The following is a 19,701-nucleotide window of genomic DNA, read 5'->3' on the forward strand; positions in this document are numbered from 1 at the left end:
AAAAGTATATTTCCATTTTCTGTTGACTTTAAAAAAGAGGTTTGTACCTATGTTGTTTATTTATTATTTCTTGCCTATATCTTGTAATATGAGAATCTACTTTGGCAGTAACAATATACAATGTACTAACCATTGTTACTCTCCTAAAATCTTGTTTTGAGATTTTGTACCATTGTTTTTATTTTTTTTTTCTTTAAAATAAAATAACTGATGTCAAAAAATAAAAAATAAAAAAAAATCAGTGGGTTGGTTTTAAGTTTCAATCATCTCCAGATTTCCTGCCTGAATAATATATCAATTCTCAATAGCAGTGCCTATTTTAAGAGTTCTCAAAAATATGTTTCAAAGGAAATCCACAACACTTGGTGTAGGGTGGATGCCTATAACCCTAGCCCTCTGGGAGGCTGAGGTAGGAGGATGAAAAGTTTGAGCCCAGACTAGGCAATTTTGAAACTTAAGACCTGATCTCAAAATGTAAGTAGCAAGTAGGTAGGTAGATAGACAGGGTAGGGATATAGTTCAGTGTGAAGGTCCTGGGTTCAATTCCCAGAGAGGGAATTAAAAATAAGGTAAAGGGACAAAAGGAGGGGTCGATGAGACAGCAGCCAAAGGCTGTAAGCTGCACGTCTCTAAAGTTAAGTGATGGGGAAACAGGTTCATTATGTTTTTCAGTTTAGTTCTATGATTTCAGTTTCCATAATAAAGAGTTCAATCAGAACCAATCAGAACGCAAGTCCAAGGGTGGATTAAAGTGTCTGCTTAGATGCAGGGGCTGGGTGTTCCATCCCTGGGCCGCTGTGTGGGCCCTGCCCCTGGGGCAGGGCTGAGACATGATTGAGACTGGGCGTGGTGGCGTGCCCGTAATCGAAGTGCTTTGGAGGTAGTAAAAAGGAGGATCACTATGAGTGTGATCTACAGTGAGACCCTGTATACTCTGTCCAAAATACAAAAAATAAAAAATGAAAGAACATAAGCCCATAACAAAGTAACACCTGAGAATTAAAACTTCAGGCAGTCTGAAGTAAAAATGAAAGACAGCTTCAGGTGCAAAACCTTTTGTTTCTGTTCATGGAGAACATGAATGTTCCCCAAAGAGGAATGATGCTCTTGGACTATATCCAGTCAGCTTAGATGCTTGTGGTCAGTGTGAGGAAATGAAGCTCAGGTCAAAAAGTGATTCCCGCAGCCATTAAGTTCTAACCGCTGCCTGCCCGGACGATCTCATTTATTTCCACCCAGTCCTCTCAGAAAGATACGTGCACTTAGTTAGCAGGGCTATCAGCAGAGATCACGCAGACCAAGCAGGAGGAAGGCCAGCCTGACTACCAGAAGAGTGGCTCAAGGGCACGTCCCATAGTAGGGTCACCAGTGTGGAGCTGGGTCCTGCCCACAGCCTGGGAAGCGCTTACCTTCTGGAGCCGGATGCCGGGCAATGCTGTCATGAAGCAAACACCTTCTGTAGATCAAGCTCTGGCAGGACTGGTAGGTCAGAAAGCACCTGCAAGAAGACATTATGCTGTCAAGGGAGAGGCTTGCTGGGGCTCTGTCGACACAGGAAAGCAGTGGGGGGAAAGAGTAACTCCAGTACCAAGCATTACTCAGTGCAGTAGCAGCTCCTACCTACCCTTCCACCCAGGACAAACTCACACTGTCCACACTTAGTAGGGAGTGGCTGTGTCATGTTACTAAGTGAAGAGATACCAGCTTCTAACTCAAAAGTCAACACAGCCTCTTTTTTGGGATGGTAGCAAGGGAAAGATTTTGGTCTGTCCCTTGGGCTGGGGAGATAGCTCAGCAGTCTAAATGTCTGCCTGGCAAGCCCAACAATCTGGGTTTGATCCCTGATACTGCATGCTGTGCTAGGCACAGAACTCTGAGTTTCCGTGCCAGCCACTAAAACCAGGCATGGGGGTGCATGCCTGCAATCCCAGCACTGGGGAAGCTGACGCAGGAGGATCACTATGAGTCCGAGCTGCACAGCGAGACTATAACAAACAAATATTTTTTTTTAAAAAAAAGAATTTGACCTGTCCCTACTACCCATTTCAAACTCTTAATACATATTTAAAAAACTGATCCTGGGGGCTGGTGAGATGGCTCAGTGGTCTAAAGCACCTACTTAGAACAAGCTTAGCAAAGCACTGGGACTGTGGTTCAATCCCCCAGCACCACATGCCAGCCAGCCCTGCCCCCTGGCAAATAAAATAAAAAACTGATCCTCTGTTACACTGACCTTCTTGGACAGTGGTGGAGAGACTGAACCTAAGGCCTGGTGCATGGTGGGTGAGCATGCTACCCCTGATCCCCCATCAGGTATTACACTGAAAGTCACTCTGATACTGACAAAAAGATTAAAATTCTCAGCACCTAACATTATTTGAAAACATACTTCAGCTCAGCATGTATTAGATGGTCAAGACTCATTGTACCACTGAGGACTGAAAAACAGCACAAGATAAAAGTCAATACAAAAACCATCCTTTCTTCCCCCGTGTGTAATATCTTTCCCAAACATGTTAAAGCAAACAGATACTCTTATCTAAGTCTAAAGAACCTTTTCTAAGGCCTAATCAAGAGGCCTCGAGAATTAGCAACTTTGATACACAACTTTAGTTATAACACAGGTGTTCCCAAAAGATGAACAAGGAACAGGCCACCCTGGAAAAGTCTGAAGGTATCTCTATCCGCCCACTGTGACTCTTCCCCGCCTTTTCATCACCGTCTCTCACCCTGACAGCACTGTTACTTTTGGGAACTCACCTACTGTTCCTCTTGACAGAGTGCACGATGATCTAGATATATTCTTGCCTTTCCCATGTTCCTTGTCTACTGGCAAATTCTTTTTACCAACTGGGTCACCAGTCTCCATACACTGTCTGGCATGACAATTCTCATAAGTAACCCCAAAGATTACTAAAGAAGTTAATGGTGCAAAAAGAGAAGTGAAACCAATGAATGTCCACAATTCAGTTCGTTTAATGAGTGTCACCAAATGCCCAGCACCAGGACTGGGCAGGTAAGGCAGGTGGGACACAATGAGCCAGGACCCGCAGGTAGACTCCCCTGCTGCAGTTTCCAGCTAAGGGGCTGAAGACACTAAAAGGGGAAGGCTAGGAGAAGGAACTCCAGGCAGTGAAAGTCTTGGGGCCGCTGGTCTCATCTGACACAGCAAACACCGATCCTCAAAGAAATCACTAAGGTATTTTGGGCACTAATTTTAGCCAGCAAAATGGAGGTAAAATTTTGTCAAAAAACCCATTGGGGAGACCTTAGCATGGAGTGGCCACACACGTGGACTATGTAGCCACGATGCCAGGCTCAGAGCTCTGACACAAAGCACTGGTGTGACTTTGGGAAATTGCTTTCTTCTTGCCATGCTGGGGTTTGAACCAAGGACCCCATGCACGCGAGGCAAATAATCTACTGCCGAGCTATATCCCTGGCTCTGGGAAAACTCCTGGAGTCCCTGAGCTTCCAGTTGCATCTGTAAAACACAAGTAATCAGCACCTTCTGTGTGTAGTTACTATTATGAGGACAGACACTAAACGTGTGCGTGTACTACTCAGTGTGTACCTGGCAGGGCAATAGCATTCAACAAATGTTATCTTTATTAAAAACCTAAAATCTAATCTCATTTCCTAGTTTTCTTTCTTAAAACAAGGTTAAACAGTCATATTAGAAAAAGAAAAAAAAAAAAAAAAAAAACAAAAAACTACTCATCAATAAGGAAACAAATTATGGAGCATCCACATGGAAAATTCCAGTCAGTAAGAACAGGATCGGGGCCAGGAAGATAGCTCAGCGGAATAAGCACTTGCCTGGCAAGTGCAAGGACCTGAGTTTAATCCCTGGTTCCACAAACAAAACAAAACAAAAACAACAAAAGAATGGGATCTTTGGGCCAGTGAGATAGCTCAGCAGACTAAAGCACCTGCATTGGCAAGCATAGGCAAGCACAAGGATCATGCATGGTTCGATCTCCAGCACCACATGCCACGCCTGCCCCACCCCCAGTGAGCTGAGCTGGCCACAGTCTAGGCATAGTGGCCCACACCTGCAATCCCAGAGTTGAGGAGGCTGAAAGTAGAACCACAAGTCTGAGCTGCATAGTGAGACTCTGCAACAACCAAATACATTAAAAAATAAAAACAGTAATAAAACAAAAAAAATGGGATCTTTGTACTAATGTTCCATGATATCTTGATAAAAGATAACTGGCTTATGATGATGCATATAGCAATCACGTTTCAGCTGAAAGAAATTTAAAAATTGTACGGAGTACATACCATGCCTCTGACACTATTTTAAAAATAGCTGTGAACAAAACCCAAACGTTCCTATCTTCATGTACTTCCTGTTCTGGAGGAAGGAGAAAAAGAAAAGGCAAAAAAAGTACTAACTGGTAGTAAGTTGAGAAAATAAAGCAAGGGAGAGGGATGCAGAGCATTGGGAGGGGAGATGCCAGCAGGGTGTTACATCAGGTAACTAGACGATATGGGAGAAAGCGGCATCAGAGGAAGCCCTTTAAAGGGCCACCTGCTAGAAGAGCACTCAGGGAGTATCAGCCAGCATGGGCATCCTGCAGTTGGAGGGACCTCAGAACCTGAGGAGCAAGGCCAGCTCCCCTGGAATGCACAAGCAATGCACAAGCAAGGAGGACAAACATGGATGAGGTTAGAGTGAGGGTAAGGAGAGAAGGGACTCCCCCCACATACACACACACTACACAGCCTTGCAGGCCAGGGAGAAGACTAGCTTTCACCCATCAGAAGTGGGTGGCTGGGGCCACGGAGATGGCTCAGTAGGATAAGTGCTTGACTGGCAAACACAAGGATCTGAGTTCAATCCCCGGTTCCGCAAAAAAAAAAAAAAAAAAAAAAAAAAAAAAAAAAGAAGTGGGTAGCTACTGGAGGGCTCCAAGCAGAGGGGTACAGGAGCTGACAAAGTCTAGATAGGATCACAGTCACAAGTACAATGGGAATGAACTAGAGGGAAGAATGGAGGAGGCTGAACAGTAAGACAGTCATCAGGGTAAGGCCAAAGAGTTGGAAGTGGGGAAAGGGCTAGATTAAGTGCGGAGGGCCTGGGAGCAGCCAGAAACAGCAGCAAGTAGTTAAGACATGCAGGACTACAGGGAGACATAGGCTCATGAGCGATGCCATGTGGCCATCGGGGAGAAACTGGTGCAGTCCAAGCATGCCACCAAAAAGGCAGGGTCAGCAGGGAATGAAGGGTTCAGCAGGAAGACCAGGAGCACCACATTCTGGGGGGCAAGTGACCAAGTGCCTCAGGGAGGAACCACTCACAAGTCTGGTAAAGTGAGGACACACCAAGGTTACCTCTAAGGTGAGACTAAGGGGATAAGGGGAATGGGACGAAACCTCTTATGATGAAACTCAATGTACAAGGAAATGAGTAAGTATACACACAAGCCTACTAACTACAACAGATACAATTTTTGTACTAATATAAAAATTTGCTTCAAAGGAAAACAATGTAACCAAAGTAAACACAACCACCGTGGTACATGACCTTAAATCTATCCTTAAAGGTTGTCTTGCTCTAGCCAGAGTGATAAAGAAAAGCCATGAGGCTTCAAGGCAGCAGCTTTTCTCTAATGTACAGCATAGGTGACACATCACCGGGACACGCACTCCGCAGCATGTGCACTCCCTGGAGCTGATGCGCGAGCAAGGGCAGGAGGTTCAGGATGGCTTACCGGAGCCAAATGTGCCCGTTGGAGCAGACAGCCTGCTTGCGATCTGTGAATGGCAAAATCTCCTTACACAAGCTACAGTGCTCGGGGAAAGTCTGCTTGTTCATCTTCTTGGAGATATGCCCAATCAGCACCTGGTGAGACACAGAAGTCAGCAAGGTGAGGCGGCCCAGGGCTTCTCAAAGCAAAGCCTCCCACGAGGACAAGACAGAAACCAAGCAGGGCTGGACAGGGGCAGAAGACACGCATTTACTTCCACATGGCCCAGCTTGCTACAAACCCATAGCCTACGTGGATGAGCTGAACGTTACAAATGCATTCAGGGGGCTGGGGAGATAGCTCAGTGGGCTAAGTGCTTGCTTGGCAAGTTCAAGGTCATGAGTTCAATCCCCAGTACCGCCAAAAAAAAAAAAAAAAAGCAAGCATTCAGGGACCAGGGGTAGGACGGTGAACTTGAACTACTGAGAGAAAAATTTTTTTTGTATTTTAGGGAAGGGTCTACAGGGTGTTCAGGGTCTCACTACTAGATCGGACTTGGTGATTCTCCTGTTTACACAGCCTCCCAAGAGCTGGGATTACAAGTGCATATCACCACACCCAGTCTCAAGCAGCATCTCAGCATACCCCAGGGATGAGCCTGCACAGCAGGCCAGGGAACCCCAGCCCCAACACCTGAGTTTAAATAGCTGAGCTAGCTATTTGAAGGTTTTTTTTGGGGGGAGGGGGGACGGAGCTGGCTCAGTCTGCCTCAAGGGCAGGCCTGGTAAAGGACATGGAACTGGATCAAATCACAGTCCCTGGAGCCTGATTGGGTTTGCTGGAGCAAGCGCTTAAACAACTGAGCTAACCTGCAAGCCCTAGCACTTATTACTTACAATGTTTTTTCTCAAAGGAAGAAATTCATAATCACTATAAACAAAATATTATTGCAATATTGCTAACTGTGGCACTGTACAACATCCAGTTTTAAAGAAACACTCACAAAGTAAATAATAAAGAATGAAAAAATAATTTCTCCCTCTGGTGACTCAATGACCTGTGACAATGACACAGCTCAGTAGTCTGTTCCTGGGCTGTGGACCCCACTGCAGAGGCACAGCTTGACCCACCCGGGTAGGCAAGGTGGCTCTCAGATAGGCAATGACACAGGTTCTAGGCCTTGCCCCTACTTCAGCTGTGCTTTTCTCTGCTTAAGTCTGAAAAACACCTATTTCACTATTCTGCTGAAAAAAACCCAAATACCACCTTGACTCATATTGGGAGGCCTGGGAGGTTTATTTTCAGATGGTGTCCTTCCAAGTTTTGAATCCATTTATGCTTAACCTCTTAGGGAAGATCCCACAAGATTTGGATTAACTCACTAAAATTAGTTCACTTAGTTCTAAAGTTTTGCAGTGGCTTAGAAGTTGGGGAGCCATCCACCTTACTTACTCAATATGCATGTGTTTTACAAATATAAATTCTACTAACTTTTGGCCTTTTTGATTTTTTTAGCCTCTGGAATTTGGGTCATGGTGTTGCTCAGTGGTAGAGTACTTGCCTAACACCCTCAAGGCTTTGGGTTTGACCCCAAGCACCATAAAAAACAAACAAAACAAAAAGTGGTCTGGCAAGATAGCCCACCGGTCTAAAGCACCTGCTTAGGCAAGCTTAGAAAGGGGCAGGGGACCATGGTTCGATACCTGGCACCACATGCCATGCCAGTCCCACCCTCAGGGTGGTCTGAGCTGACCAAAAAAACAACAAAAAACAAAATAAAACAAAAAGTCCTTATAGAGGGCTCCTCACAAGGACAATCATCATCTCTCATCTTTTCCAGAGACCCAATATTCTGATGGTGGCACTATGACAATACCATCTCAAAACTCCTCTGCAAGAAATGTACCCAAGTGTCACATAAGAGTTGCTTCTCTTTGCTGCCATTAGCCCTGACTATGCAGTCCAGCTGTTTGGCTTAATTTTTTAAACATACATACAAAGTACAGGGGGGCCTGGCCCTAGCTCAGTTCTTTAAGTGGCTGCTTCCACAAAGCTGTGAGCCTCAGGTTGCTGGAGTTCGACTCCCACAACACTCCAGCCAGCCAAACCACGCCTGAGGGCATTCGGAGCAAAAAAACAAAACCATACAAAGTATAAACACAAACACACAAACAAAACACATAAACATATGTTATATCATGTTAATACCGCAGTGTAAGTAGGTTAGAGCAGTTAAGAGAAAATACTGCCCCAAATTTTATTTTAGGTAAAAAAAGAAGTGAAATTACACTAGCATGCCATGCAGAGAGCTGCAAAATCATTTATAACTACTGTCCTAGTAAATCAACATCCCAGCTTAAAAAAGGTCCTCACGGGCTGTGGAGATGACTTAGTGGAATAAGCGCTTCCCCGGGAAGCGCAAGGGCCTGAGTTCAGTCCCCGGTTCCGCCAAAAAAAAAGAAAGGTCTTCACCACATGCATGTAAAGAGCTCTCGACATAAAATGAGTTGTCTCCAATCAGATGTCAGTAGCTCAAGGACAGGATGCAATCTTATTTTTTAAACTGGCTCTGCTGAGTCACACAGCCATATTAAACAGTTTTCAAACGTATAAAGCACCCAGACTAAAACTCAAAACCAGTAAGAACGTCTGTTACTTTCCAGAATATTACTGCTATTACCTCATAGACTTACAATAATCCTAAATGGTCTCATGACACAGAAGACCACAACACCGTGCTCCTCCAAAGAACTGATAATACAAGGAAACCATCTTTCAAAGGTGACTTTTAAACCAGCCAGGATGATGCACAGCTGCAACCTCAGCCCTCCTGGACTACACAGCTCTCAAAAAAGCAACAACCAAAACCTAACCACCGGGGCCGGTGAGATAGCCGAGCGGACTAAGAGCCTGCTTTGGCAAGCACAGGGACCAGGGTTTGATCCCTAGTCTCACATGCCACACCACTGAGCCTGTGACCAAGTGTGGGTGTGGTGGTGCATGCCTGCAATCCCAGCACTCCCAGCACTGGGGAGGATGAAAACAGAAGGATCACTAGGAGTCGGAGCTGTGTAGTGAGACCCTGTACCAAATACATAAATGAAAACAAAGAACCCTAGACTACCATCTCAGGCAATAATTCCAGGGGTATACAAACACACTTTCCAACAAGAAAGGCACACACTAGGGAGAAAGATATTTGAATTTACTATTTCAATTAATATTCTGAATAAAGTATTAGGTAATAGTTATCAATCCTCAGAGTAAAAAGGAGGGCTTTTGTGGTTTTCACTATTTCAGTTCAGGATCTTAGCAACTCAATTTGCAGAACATTCCTGATCAAGAAGTCTGGGTGACAAAGGTAACAGTCTCTTCTTTGTAGCAAATTTCAGAGCCCTAAGAATAGTAATGAACACTGGGAACCTTGCGGAGCAGTGGAGCGTGCATATTCCCCAGGCTGGGGACTCTAGTGGTCTCTCAGGGACCTTGGATTCCATGGATACATTGAATACTGTAAGACTGTTTCACTACAAAAATAAAGACAATGCCCAGTTTTTGTAAAAAGCTGACATGAATAATTTGTTTCCTTTATCAGCTCTTATTTTTAAAATTTTTTTTTCTTTCTGTGCTGGGGGTTGAGCCCAGGGCCTACACACTAAGCTATATCTCTCACCTTTTTTTTTTTTTTTTTTTTTTTTTTTGGAGGCATGGTCATGTTTAATTGCTAGGTTGCCCAGGCTTGTGATCCTCCTGCCTTGGCCTCCCAGTGTTGGGGTTACATGCCTGTGCCACCACACCCTGCTTGTAAACTTTTTTTTTTTTTTTTTGGTGGAACTGGGGAATTGAACTCAGGCCCCTGTGCTTGCCAGGGAAGCACTTTTTCCACTGAGCCATCTCTCTAGCCCTATAAACTCTTCTTGACCAAAATCAGAACTCAAATCCTAAACAGAAAACTACTCCCCTCCCTGCCCAACAAGAAACTCCTGTACAACAGGATGAGGAGTATGTGTAAAGTGTGGTATTTCCACTAAATAAAGTGCCCACCTCAAGCTATTCTGCTTAGGAAGTGCAGCCTCCTCAAGCTCATCTACAGCTTGGAAATGCCATCTGGAAAGCCTTACTTTACCAGTCAAGCCCCACATGAGAGGCTGTATCAGGACATTTTCTGTGCTACCAAGGAGTCCTCTGCACCAATCCCTATATCCTATTTATTCCCCTGCAACTCATGCCTCTCAATTACTTTAAAAATGCCCACGAGGCAGGTGTGGTGGCACACACCTGTGATCCCAGCACTTGGGAGGCTGAGGCGGGAAGAACACGAGTTCAAAGCCAGCCTGGGCTACATAGTAGGATCCTGTCTCAAAAACAAACAAAAAGTCAACTCAAATTTGTTCTAATAGTGTTTGTAAATAGGATATCGTGTCCGCATCTTGTACAGCAATTAACCACTAGGAAGAATGTATGCAATGTGTTAATTATTGAAACTGTCCTACCAATTTGGTTTGAAACTGTCTCATTACTATTTGTTTCTTGATAAAATTATGGGGGGAATAAAAAAGGTCAACTCAAAAGCTGAGCCTTAGAAACTAAATCTCGCCCCTGGGTGCTGTGAAAGCAGGCTTTCTGGCTGCAGCAGCTGTTACCTAAGAACACCTACCCGCGCGGTCCTGTCGTCATACTCGTCATCCGACATCAGGAAGTTGCAGAGCCCGCGAGTGGGGATGCTGGTGTTCTCCGTAATCCAGGTGTGCAGGTACACCTCACCCAGGACGCGCTTCATGTGTTCCCTCGTCAGGTGCATCTCCACGGCCTCGATCTTCCCTTGGATCTCCAGGAGCTTCTCCTCCATTGGCTCCTGGCTCCCTGAGTCTCCTGCGGGGGGCAGGGAGTCATCCGCTGGCTCCTCCGCCTCGCCTTCCTTGCCCCTCTCTTGCTTGCTCACCTGTTTGGAGGAAGCGCCCTCCTCCTGCTGCTCATCCTCAGCATTGCCCGTCCCAGGAGAGTCAACCAGCAGGATTTTTGAGTCCTCATGGGAGGGTTTCCACAAAACTTCTGAAGGGGATTTTTGCATTGACTGGTACAAAATCCTCAGGAGGAAAAGTTTGAAGCGCCAAAAATAGGTGACCCCGCTGCTTTCAATCTTCTTTTCCAGAGCTTCATGTAAAAACTGAGGAATGTGTTTATCTTTTAAAATCTTCCAGCGTACCAGGTCTATTAAATCGACCTGCTTAAAGAGATTTTGAACAGAAGATTCCAAGAGCTGAGCAGCTGCTTCTTCAAAGGTTTTGAGAGTGACAAACTGGACCTGGTAGTTTTTGTTCACAGGGTGGAGGCCGTTTACCATGCCCTCTGTAGTGATGATGGCCAGGTACGCACCACAGGGGCTCACTGCGATCCCGTGAGTCCTCACCGAGCCAAATACATCTGAGAGCTTAATCAGCTGGTGCTCAAACTTTAATGCCACGTCTGTGAAGATGGGAATCAGCTGCCTCACCTTCCCATCGCTGGAACAAGTATACACTGTCCCATTCTGTTTGTCTGCAGTCATGGAGACAATGGGCAGCGAGTGAAGGCCTGTGACATGGGAATTATGAACATTCAGGCCTGCCCTGGAGCTGAGCAAAAGACACCAGAACACGTAGGAGCCCCTGGCAGCCACCACTAAGCTGCAGCTGCACTTCTGGTAAGGGTGGTAAAGCGACACACATTTGATGCTGTGCACAGGCAACTGGTCCATCTCCTTCCACAAGACAACAGGCTCCCGCAGTGTGTAGTAGCCTTTGACAGCCTTGAGGTTGACGGGCAGGATCTTCACAGGCCCAAAAGCACTCCCAACAATGAGGCCGCTCATTTTCCGGTTGCTGTGCTCATATTCCCACCAAAACAGGACACTAGGCGAGCTGATCCCTGATTCGATTGTGTTGCATGAAGAGATGGACTCCCTCCCTACAAATGGCAGCTGAAACTGCCACACGGCAATATTCCCATTTTCAAAGAGGACAGCCAAGAGCACACTGCCCACGTCCCGGCATTCATTGTTGTGCTTAACCTGCTGAGTGGTACAGATGCTCGACCACTCCATCCTGACTGGGGTCTGCATGCTGTGTCTCCTCTGAAACTCAGCAAAATCCCCGAGGTTCCCCCCTGGAGCCTCATTTTTAGAAAGCCTGAAACTAGTTTCATATAGGTGCTCGCCATAAATCTCAGTCAGATCTGCCAACTGGACCCACTGGAGTCTGTTAAGGTTCACCTGCACAGTCAGGCGATTGTCCATGGTCAGGGCAGCCAAGAGGCACCTGCCATTCGCATCGCAACCCATTGGAGACCAGCTGGTGTACTTGAAGCCTCGCATTGAGGGCAGGGCCTTTCCCTCAGGGTTGAACATCCTGTCCAGCATGAAAGTCTGGCTGACAGTAGGGTCTTTAGAGGCGGCGAATTTCTCCTTGCACTCTGCAACTTCGGTTTTTGAGCCAACCTGGAAATGACACAAAAAGGATAAGATAGTGGCCGGGGAGATGGCTCAGTAGAATAAGCACTTCCCTGGCAAGCATAAGGGCCTGAGTTCAATCCTCAGTTCCACCCAAAAAAAGAGAGATAAGATACATATCCACCTGCATTAACCAATTCATATATAATAATTTTATATCACTCATTAATTTTTATTGTGGCATACATTTAAAACACTGACTGCAAGTCTAAAGACTAAGCGAATATTTATACAAGATAACAGCAGTTTCTTAAAGGATTAGAATAAATGTTGTCAGTATCCATCTCTTGGCTCCCGCCTTTAATTAGACCTGACATACCCAACAGAGATGTAGCTGACTCTTTAAGAGTGAGCTAGGAGCTGGCAAGACAGCTAATCAGTCTAAAGCACCTGCTTAGGCAGATGTACAGACCGCAGTTCAATCCCCTGGTACCACATGCCACGCCAGCCTGGCCCCAGAGTAGTGGCTTACACCTGTAATATCAGCACTGGGGAGGCTGAAAATAGGAGGATCACTGTGAGTCCGAGCTGCATAGCGAGACCCTATATCAAATACATTAAAAATAAATAAAGAGTAAGCTAGTCATGACGTAACGGCATTAAAAACTTAGGAAAATGTGTACCTGTATTCATCTTTAATACAACAAGATTTTTACAATACCTTTGCAATACAAATGTTAGCCTTAGGTTTTTTATTGTGCGATCTCATTACAAACGACACAGATCCAGCACCATTTTGTCTACTGCTACTTTCAGGCAGCCATGCCCAATGCACAGCTGCAGGCCACATGTAGCCCTGGGCAGCTGGGCAGCTGGCCCTCTGGGCTGTACACCTTTAACATTATGATGTGATTCTTGGAGTGGGGGGATGATATTTTTCACAAGTCAACTGCACAGTGCTCAAACATGGTCTATGGGTAAAAATGAAATGCTGTATAAAAGAAGGGGTGGTACAGTATTAACTGCTGCTTCCTTTGTCTGCCACACAGCTAGTGGAATAGTAACCCACATGTGCAGATTTAAATGTGCTTATGCAAGCCAGTGAATAGAACAGTGATTACTGATACTATCATTTCAACGTACATAAATATGGGCCTGTAAAGACTATAGAGACCTACATACTTTGGTTAATTATTAAATTTGGCTGATTGGGCTGGTGAGATGGCTCAGTGGTCTAAAGCACCTACTTAGAACAAGCTTAGCAAAGTACAGGGACCGCGGAGGCGGTTCAATCCCCAGCACCACATGCCAGCCAGCCCTGCCCCCTGGTGGGCTGAGCTGGCCACACACACACACACACACACACACACTTCTTTAAAAAAAATTTAAAAAATAAATTTGGCTGATTGTATTACTTCATGAAACAATCTTATGCAGTCCAAAACAATTCTCCCTTCTACAGTGTGGCAAGCCAAAGACTGGACACTGCAGCAGAGCAAGACAGTGCCAATCCGACAGCTCAATTTCCAGTTTCTAACATTCCCACCCTTGCTTCTCCTGGTCCTTTGGTTGTTTAAATCTCATCTGCCCTATTGATTCCTGGGCCTTCATACCAGACCCCGCCCCCAGGGTACACTGAGCTGGCAATGGAGACTGGGCAAGCTGACAAGTGCTTGTAATCCCAGCTCGTGGGAGGCTGTAAATAGGTGGTGGATCACTAAGTCTGATCTAGTAGTGAGAACGCCCTGAACACCCCATAGACCCTTCCTTAAAATTTAAAAAAAAAAATCACATCCACCCTAGCAGACCTAATCCTCTCTACAAAGCCCTGAGGTCATTCTAACTTGCAATCATCTCCCTCCTCCAGGTCCATCACAAATCACTGCACCTGGCTGTGTGAGAGTGAGTCCTTTAAAAAGATTTTAATTGGCTGGTGAGATGGCTCAGTGGTCTAAAGCACCTATTTAGAACAAGCTTAGCAAAGCACAGGGACTGCGGTTCAAAGCACAGGGACTGCGGTTCAAACCCCAGTACCACATGCCAGCCAGCCCCGCCCCCTGGTGGGCTGAGCTGGCCACACACACACACACACACACACACACACATAAAATTTTTTAAAAAAAGATTTTAAGATATGGAAGGAGAGGGAGACACAGTGACTTAAAAAAAAAAAAAAAAGATGCACAGCCATAGAAAAATAGCTGGGAAAGTTAAAAGCGCAGAGGGCAACTAAATGATGATTTGTTATGTGGTAGCAAGAGGACTTGTTCCTGCTTGATCTGCTGTCATTAATGTTTAAAACAAAGGGGAAAAAAAGCAAAATCTTCCATTTTTAGCATCAATCTCCTTTTTAATAGTTTATTTTCAAATTGGAAAGCATATAGTACAATTAAAGTGCAATTGAAGCATAAGGCATGCATGCTCATACAAGGATTTAAAAAAAACAAAACAAAACAACGTTCTTTTAAACAAGTTTAAACTCAGTGCATTACATTCCAGGACACAGAACCTGGAAAAATGTTAACTCAAAACCACTAACTACATTTAAAGAAAGCTTAGACAGGGGCCAGTAAGATAGCTCAGCAGACTGAAGTGCCTACTTAGGCAAGCTTAGGCAAGCACAGGGACCCGCTGTTTGATCCCCAGCACCACATGCCACACCAGCCCTGTCCCCAGGGCGGGCTGAGTTGGCCACAGAGTCTGAGACCCTGTAAACGGTGAGACCCTGTAACAACCAAATACATTAAAAGCAAGCAAGCAAGCTTAAGCAACTAGAGATAAGTCAGAAAGCCAGAGTGGAAAAAATACTTTATCAGCTTGTGAGGCCTTGCCCTCACCCCAGAAAAAAGGCCTAGGATGCAGCTCCATGCAAAGGCTCTGTCTCCATCCCTAGCACTGTAAAAGCAGAACACAGATTCTTCAGCCTAAATAGCAATAAAATTCAACAGAGTAACACATGAACTATGCATGAGGCAACAGTGATCATGAGGAATTAGCCAAGGATAACTGGACTAACCTCTGCTAACCCTGTCTGGTATCATAACAGGCATATAAAATGAAATGTGGATACAAAGTTAATCTCCAAGTTATTCAGTCAGTTAAATTCTCCTAAAATAACTCACAAAACACTACTCTCCTAAATTAATACTTTAAGTTTAGGAAATGACATTATACTTTGTTCTTCCTAGAAAAGTCACAGAAACACACAAAATGCCTTGGCTGGGGATTTCTGTAAGGACTTTTAGAATATCAGTTGGTTTTTGCTGTTGTTTTGATTTTTTTCTTTTGTGGTACTGAAGATCAAACTCTGGCCCTTGCATTTGCCAGTCAGGCACTTACGCCACTGAGGTATATTCAAAATCCCTGTGAACACTTTTAATATCAGAGTTGGCAAAAAAAAAAACCTGTTAAGTGCAACTTTTTGGGAAATTGTTGCCCTTGATGATTTTAAAGAATATTCTTAAAAAAAAAAAAAAATTACAAAGGGCTGGGGAGATGGCTCAGTGGAATAAGCGCTTGCCTGCCAAGCACAAGGGCTGAGTTCAATCCCCAGTTCCGCAAAAAAAAAAAAAAAAAGAAAAGAATATTCTAGAAGTGGTGTTTTAGACAGCTTATCTTGATTTCTGAAAAGGCATTTAAGGGAGTCTCATGGCTACAGTATAGACCTACTTGAACACAGACTGGAAGTTCCACCTAAACAAGGCACAGGTGACTAGCAAGGTAATAAAAAGTAAATCCTGAGCTCTGTATGGGGAGATGTAATTCAAAACAAGAAATAACGAAGCGTCATAACTGAAAATCTGTATTATGATGCCAGTTTACCTGGGTTCAAATGACTATTACATACTCGCTCCATGACTTGTGTGCAAACTACTTACACTTTCTGGCCTCATTTATATCAGAGAATGGCAATACATGTCTCGCTGAATTAAGAAGGTCAAGTAAGTCAGAATATGCAAAGTGCTCAATGTAATATAATATTCTGAGGATTAAGTAATCATTAGTAACACCTAATACATGTACCTAAAATGCCGACTAGATATAAAGTGGTATATCAATTGAAGGGTAAATAAAAATTGTTCAGTGGGGGGCCAGTGAGATGGCTCGACAGTCTTAAAACACCTACTTAGGCAAGCTTAGATAGGTGCAGGGGACCATGGTTCAATCCCCAGCACCACATACCCACCAGCCCTGCCATCAGAGCAGGCTGGGGGGGGGGGGGTGATCACCAAATCCTAAAGTCCTGTAAATATGCAATAATCTTTAGACTAGATGAAAATTATTACAAATAAAAGCTATTATAGAGACAAAAGTAAACTTACTTTTGTAACCCAAAGCAGCAACAGAGGATAAAATAAAAGCTCTGGCAACTCTCAATCCCATTCACTGCAGGAAGAATTTGTGACAAGATGGAGAATAGCAGATTGTGACCAGAAGGGAACCTGTTAATTTTATGCAGTGATGTCTAACACACATTAATATGCTTGAATCATCCAGCTGCATCACCTCCAACTCTACCTATCACAAAACTAGTTAACAAATTACAACAAAAATTCAGATGCCTGAGGAGCATTACCACAGAAAGTATAGTTCCCAGAGGCCTGCCTGAAACCTATCATTTAACTGCACCATTGTGCTACCAATTAATCGCTAACTTCACTGAGTTAAGCTTCCAGCAAGAATCTGAAAAATCGAATGCCCCTTTGAAGTTTGTGGACAGTAAGCTTCCTGAGGGCAGAGCAGATGGAGATAACACTTCTGCAGGTGCCTAGCAACAATGTAAAATCCAATAAGGTACACAAACAATTTGGAATTGGATACAGCTCAGTATCCAGTATAACAAAGTCACTATGTAGTTCAGGCTGCTCTTGAATTCTCCACGTGGGCCAGGCAGGTCTCAAACTCACAGTGGTCTTCCTGCCTCAGCTTCCCAAGAGCTAGGACTGCAGGTCTGCACAACCATGCCCAGCTGTGACTTACTGTTACATAACTATTTTTACATTGATGTGCATATGAACATCAAAGGAAATAGTTCATTTTCAATAGAAGATACCCCACTTAGTGGGGGTGTGTACACCTTTTTAAAACACCCTCTTCTGCCCTACACCTTGAACATGTCTCAATTCACAGCAATGCCAGCACCTGTCTACCCGATTTCGAGCCAATTCGTTCATATCTTCTTCAGGAATAGCTGGGGTGGGTGCACGGATACAGTCCAGTGACAACCTCTGCCTGGCAGGCTTGAGGTTGTCAGTTTGATTCTCAGTAACAACAAAGTAATTAAATAATTTTTTAAAATCTTAGTCATACAAATTTCCCAATTTCTTAATCCAGCATCAAACTGTGTTTGAAACTAGAACTGCCAATATGATACAAGTGATGAGGGTGATCAGCGCCCGTGATTAGCAACTCACAATAGCTGTCCAGAGTTAAGAGCTCAGAAAAACGGTATGTGAGGGGCCAGGGAGATGGCTCAGCGGAATAAGCGCTTCCCTGGCAAGTGCAAGGGCCTGAGTTCAATCCCTGGTTCCGAAAAAAACAAAACAACAACAACAAAAAAAAAGGTATGTGAATACTTATCTTTACAGCACCTACTTATCACTGCCTCATAACTTGTTCGTGACTTATCAAAGAATATAAGCTTTTTGATCAAAGACTGTTCTGTACTTCGGTTTTATTCCCAAAAACCAAGACGAGCACCAACGCATTCACACACACTGACATATCACATACCATGCCCATAAACATCTGCAAAGGATAGGAAGTTTTCTAAAAGCAATGCTATATCTTACCACTTTTTAAAAACTGAACTTGAAAATTACATTAAACCAGCGAAACTTCACACTAAAGTTCTAAGGTTAGAAAATTTGAGCCCCGGAGGCTCAAGGTCTGAAATTCACAAAGACCTTGGACTTGGAGGCTGAAATTTACACTTGGGTCCAGAGGCTTCACCTTTCTTTTTACATCTCAAAGACGTTCAGCTGGTGAAGAAAAGCTAAAAAAACAAACCCACGAGCTATTATTTACCTCTCCCCCAAGGTGAAGCACGAGGGTCATCACAATAAAACCGCTGAAACAGGTAGAACAATAAAAGCGCTGGGTTCCTTCTCCCAAGCGAGAGAGACGCGAGGGAAGGGTACAAGGGACAAAAAGCCAGCCAAGTTAGGCCTCCGGGCGCAGGCCCACACAAAAGGAGCGACGACGCCGGCGGCAGTCCCCAGGTTGGGTCAACAGGGGGTGGAGTCTCGGACAGCACCGCGAGCGAGCGGGCCGGCCTGCACAGCTGCGAGGCTTTTTGTTTGTTTTGAAGCTGCCGCGCACGGCCTCGCCGCGCGGGGTGCTGGGGGGACCCCCACCCAGGTGCTGCCGCGCGCGGGCGAGGGGCCGCAGGAGACCCCGGGCCCGCGGCCCGCGGCGGACTTACTTTGAGGAGGCAGCTGCTGAGCGGGGCGGGCACCGAGGTGCGGTGGATGACCAGGTCCTGGCCCGGGTTGTGCACGTCGCAGATGAGCTCCAGCACGGCGATGCTGCGGGCTGTGGACACCGACACGCGGTGGTCCTCCGACCAGGCCAGCGGCTCCAGGCCGCTCACCGCGTACTGCAGCTTCACGGCCGGCTCCCGCCGGGTCACCATGAGGCGGAACGCGGCGCTGGGCCTGGGGGCCGCGGCCGCCTCCGGCTCCTTCCCGCCCCCCTCGCCCTCCTCCTCCGCGGGCGGAGCGGGCCCGTCGGCCGCAGGCCCCACCCGGGCCTTGTCCGCCGCGTGCATCTCTCCCCCGCGCAGAGCTCGGCTCCGGGGCGGGCCCGGTCCCCCCGCCGCCGCCGCCGCCCCGCCGCCGCCGCCGCTCCCGAAGCTTTTCCAGGTCAGTGCGGGTCTGTGTGGGGCCCGCTTACCACCGGATGTGGAAGTTGATCTCTTCGCTGGTAAAAAATAATTCCACTTCCCCCGGAACCCAGATCATCCCCGCGATTTCCTGTTTATTGCATTAAGGCGCCGGGTTTCCGGGGCTCCCGGACCCGCGGATTCCGCGGGGGTCGGCGGGGTCGGCCCGGCGCCCGCTTCCCCCCGCCGCCGCCGCCGCCGCCGCCCAGGGGCACCTCTCAGCGCCGCGGCCGCCACCCCCCGCGCACTCCGCCCGCGGTTTTCTCCCCTCAGGCCCGCAGCGCCGCAGAGCCAGGAAGGACCCGGCCGTCGCCAGGCGACACCGCCCTGCCAGGTGGCCACGGCACTGCCTGTCTAGAAAACGCGCCTCCGGGGCGGGCCTAACTGGGGCGCCCGGCCTCCGCGGCGGGCGGGCGAGCCTCGCGGACTCCTTCTCCCGGCGACCAACCCCAGTCGATTTCAGGGACCTTCGCCGAGCAGGAGCGGCGCGAGCTGCTGAAGTGCTGGAGAGACACGCGGCGGCAGAGCGGCAAGCGTCGCGGGGAGCGCGCGGCCTCGTCTCCTCAAGCGGGGGCGTCCCGAAAGCGCCTGTGTGCGGAGGGCGCCTGGCCGAGACTACTCCCCGCCGCCGGGGACGCGAGCGGGGCGCCCCACCGAGCCGCAGGCCGGAGCGTCCCGGGCGGCTGGCGGCCGGC

General features: G+C 46.6%; 1 protein-coding gene across 3 annotated transcripts in view; it reads right to left on the minus strand.

The window, feature by feature from the left end:
* Gtf3c4 (general transcription factor IIIC subunit 4) overlaps positions 1-19,701 on the minus strand; it is a 23,495-nt gene that overhangs the window by 3,365 nt on the left and 429 nt on the right. The window contains exons 1-5 of one of the 3 annotated variants that reach the window (XM_004640432.2): positions 19,201-19,692; positions 18,548-18,936; positions 10,354-12,171; positions 5,721-5,851; positions 1,410-1,498 (exon numbers count right to left, since the gene is read on the minus strand). In XM_004640432.2, coding sequence (XP_004640489.1) covers positions 1,410-1,498; positions 5,721-5,851; positions 10,354-12,171; positions 18,548-18,892 — 2,383 coding nt within the window. In that variant the 5' untranslated portion in view covers positions 18,893-18,936; positions 19,201-19,692. Of the gene's footprint in view, positions 1-1,409; positions 1,499-5,720; positions 5,852-10,353; positions 12,172-12,655; positions 12,672-18,547; positions 18,937-19,200; positions 19,693-19,701 lie in introns of those variants that run through there. The other 2 variants (XM_023700502.1, XM_023700501.1) reach the window with 2 other exon arrangements.

The sequence above is a fragment of the Octodon degus genome, unplaced genomic scaffold (genome assembly GCF_000260255.1).
Source record: "Octodon degus isolate 3935 unplaced genomic scaffold, OctDeg1.0 scaffold00123, whole genome shotgun sequence".
NCBI classification, from domain to species: Eukaryota; Metazoa; Chordata; class Mammalia; order Rodentia; family Octodontidae; genus Octodon; species Octodon degus.